Source organism: Notothenia coriiceps, unplaced genomic scaffold (genome assembly GCF_000735185.1).
Source record: "Notothenia coriiceps isolate Sejong01 unplaced genomic scaffold, NC01 NC01_scaffold00038352, whole genome shotgun sequence".
Lineage (NCBI taxonomy): Eukaryota > Metazoa > Chordata > Actinopteri > Perciformes > Nototheniidae > Notothenia > Notothenia coriiceps.
In genome coordinates, this window is record NW_011371053.1 from 113,154 (window position 1) to 116,913 (window position 3,760).

General features: G+C 39.6%; 1 protein-coding gene across 1 annotated transcript in view; it reads right to left on the bottom strand.

Moving 5' to 3' along the window:
* The window catches only part of lypla2 (lysophospholipase 2), a 17,027-nt gene that overhangs the window by 10,286 nt on the left and 2,981 nt on the right, over window positions 1-3,760 (bottom strand). Inside the window, exon 2 of the mRNA XM_010797731.1 lies at window positions 356-448. Within this exon, the coding sequence (XP_010796033.1) occupies window positions 356-433 (78 nt within the window). The 5' untranslated portion in view covers window positions 434-448. The remainder of the gene's footprint in view (window positions 1-355; window positions 449-3,760) is intronic.

Consider the following 3,760-nt stretch of genomic DNA (forward strand, 5'->3'; position numbering starts at 1 on the left):
TATATATATATATATCGTTTTGTTGTCTTTCTTTTTTAAATAAAAATAATATAATGTTTAATTTTCCTAATTTTTTATTGCGTTGTTTGATGTCAAATGAGTCAATGGAATAAAGGGATATTATACACATGTGCATACATGAGAAAAGGCTCCTCTTCTAGCCAAAAGTATAGAGGATTGGATGCAAAAGTACTGGTTTTAATATCCCTTAAAAATGACTGTCTGATGTACTTTAAATGGAGCGGCAATAGTATTGGAAATCACTCAGACATCTCCTCTCTACCAGCTCTCAACTGCTCCGTGATTTTAAGATGCTCTGAGTAATAATACGCTAAGTTTTCCAGTTTCCACTCACCGCCGCAGTCTCCTTCTCCATCCCAGACACCGTCACAGCCTCGGCGAGCAGCGGAACAGACATGTTGTTGCCACACATACACTGTGAGAGGTACTGCAGGCAGAAGAGAAGACAGAAAAAGGGTCAGCTCAGTGCGAACAGTGTGGACACACAAGAAATATGCTGTCATGTGCATTAGGACTCAACAAAGAGCTTTTATTTTACTCATACATTTCAGAGCAAATTGCTATATGTCCACATAATTCAAGAGCCTACTGCACATATTAAACATAAGACTATTCACATGACAGATATTAAAGAATCCACTTACAGTTCAGACTATAAATATTTGTATTTGCGTGGTTATAGGGAGGTTGGTTAGACCCTTATCTACAGGAGCATTTACTGGATGCTAAATGATTTAAAAAATACAATATTATTTTACGCTAATCAACAGTCAAAATGTCTTCGAATGAATCAGCCCCGGGAACTTGATTCATTTGATTACACATATTACCAACATTATTTATTCGCTGTGTTTTTAATCTGCAACACAAGCAGTGGCGGCGCCAGATATTTTCTTTTGGTGGTGCTGTGTGGCAGCTTGGCGTTTCATAGAGGGCGTTCAAACATTTAGGGTTTCCCATTAATGTCCCGGGCGCTACAGTGGAACTTTCTACTGCAACAATCCCCACGCAAATACACAGTGTACCCGCGACAGTTACAATGAAGGCTCGATAATCAGCTCACGGCATATACGTGTAAGCAGGGGTAAAGTGCTATTTTATTTTACAAGTGGGTGGTGGACCTGACCGGGGGCATGTTCCCCCGGGAAGATATTTTTTTTAACTATTGAAGTTAAAAGCATCAATCTGGTGCTTTGAGAGCAAATTGAAGAGATCTATGGATACCTCTCTCAACACCCATTTGAAACAGAACTGTAAACAGATTTACTTTTTCTTTATGGATATTTACAAATCACTCCCCTTTCAAACTTTATTCTTGTTTCACTGTCATATAGTATTTCATACCTGTTTTTCCATTTATGCTCTTATTTTTGTATACCTATAATGATCATATAAACGTGTGCCTTAGAAATACTTATTTACATTAATCGTGACCAAACTGTTTGCAAAGTCAAAGCACTAAATGTTCTAATAAGCAGGGTGTTGAAACAAGAGGAGCTTGGAACAGGTTATTTGCAGAGGGTGTAATGGGCAGTGTGGTGTACAGTTGTATCGTCATGTCGTTTTAGACGACACAACAGACACAATGACCAGCTCACAGTCAGTTACAACTCTGGCTGGTCATCAATGCAGCCATTCAGTACGCAGACAGAAACAACAAAGCCCCACACACACACACACACACACACACACACACACACACACACACACACACACACACACACACACACACACACACACACACACACACACACACACACACACACACACACACACACACACACACACACACACACACACACACACAGAGAAGCTGGACCCCAAACAGCAGTCATGAGGTGTGTGTGTTTGTCAGCAGGCGAGACTCATTAACTAAATGTAACGCAGCCCCTCCCCTCTACTGTACTCTGCAGACATTCATCCCTGTGCTATGAATAAGCCATCGATAAAAAGCATGAGATCAGGTGGTTGCTTTACAGTAAAGTGGAGCAATAAAACCTCCTCATGATGCCCTTTCACTTTGTGTTAATGTGGGGAAAAGTGAGGCAAGACAGACGGCGGGTCAGACCATAGACTGTATATATAAAGGGTCAGACGCCATGCTGCCTGGTTAGAAGATAGGTGGCGGGGAGACGTTGAAATGTCTAGACGCAGAGGTTAATGTGTAACGTGTGTTAAAATTCCTCTGCTGCTACGGCCGAGCAGCTAAATGCTGCTTAGTTTCACCCGTGTGGACTTTGTGTTTGCTCTTTGGCACGTGACAATTTAACATCTGAAGGTCATAATCTCAGCAAAAACCTGGGGAAGTTGACGATGAATTAGTGATTAAGTGTAGGCCAAAAAAAGGCAGTTAATGCCCTACATCCAGACGAGTAATAGTAATAGTTGAATAATAACGGGGCAGAGTGAAGCAACAGGAAAACAGTCTTTTCAGAACTGTACATGTTTCTATTGTGAAGCTTCAAGGACATCTTCTACATGCACGCTTTCGTGTTACAGTTAGATTTAAGTGATATTTTGACAATTTTCCTCCACCACGGAGTCATTGCAGTGTGTAGAAGGACGGCCTCTATGTTGCGAGCATCAGGAGCCCGACAGCAAAAGTCCGCCGGGTGAGGTGAAGAGAGGGTGGGCGGGAGTCTCACACATTGCGATAATAAAGAGCCATTTAGAAATCGATAAAATACCCCTTTAAGTATCATTCTATGGTTCTTGTATTTCATTTGAGTATTTCAATGATAAGCTTCTCTTTATTCATACTTGACCATATTTACTGCACTATTAGGACTGCATAATATGATATTGCAAATACAATATCATTTACAATATTAGGAGGGAATTAAACAAGATAATTGTATACATGAAATGGATAATAGTTTCATTATTTCAAGATCATTTCTTATTTAGTCTGTAGAATACCATTTGTAGACCTGGACTTCTGTGCAGTCCCATAACATTTCATATATGTTTCATTTATTTTCACATATTTTGCCTTTATGTGTTGTGATTTCCATCACATCTTTATTAATTATGCAGCTCTACACTACATCTCACACTACAGCTGCAGTTATTATATCCTTTTTTTAAATTAGGATTTGACATTTAAAAAAACATATTATAAATTGTAAAATGACAGATTAAAACAAGTGCTGTGTCTACTTGAGGCCCTTTGTCACAATTAGTCCGATTTCCTCTGTCATTTTTTCTCTACCATTAACCATCTGATGAGCCCTCACATTTATCTCGGGACCTTTTAGAGTAGTGGGAGCCCGAGTTAGTAGACCACCCAGATTTACTACATAATTATCTAAAGAAGTTTAAAAATAGCTCCACATTAAGAGGCCAACATACTGATGCTTAAGTATTATGATCTACAAATGACACATCAGGAACAGTGGCTTATTCTTAGCAAAAAAAATATGATCGTTTTCATTTGAGCACATTTTTCTGTAAAATAGGTATTTGGGAATTATGGAATTGGTCATTTAACTTAAAGGGGACCTATCATGCAAAATGCACTTTTGTACGTCTTTTATACATGAATATGTGTCCCCGCCGGTGTTCCAGGGAACTCACCAAGTGTCAGAAAACACAACCCTCTCTCTTTTCCTCCATACCCAAATCTCTAAAAAAGGGGCTGCAACGGATCTGATACTGACTGATCCAGATTTGAACACTGTCCTGACGTCAGGACGGTGGCGCTACGGCTATTGGTCAATTTTCCACCTATCAGGGAATG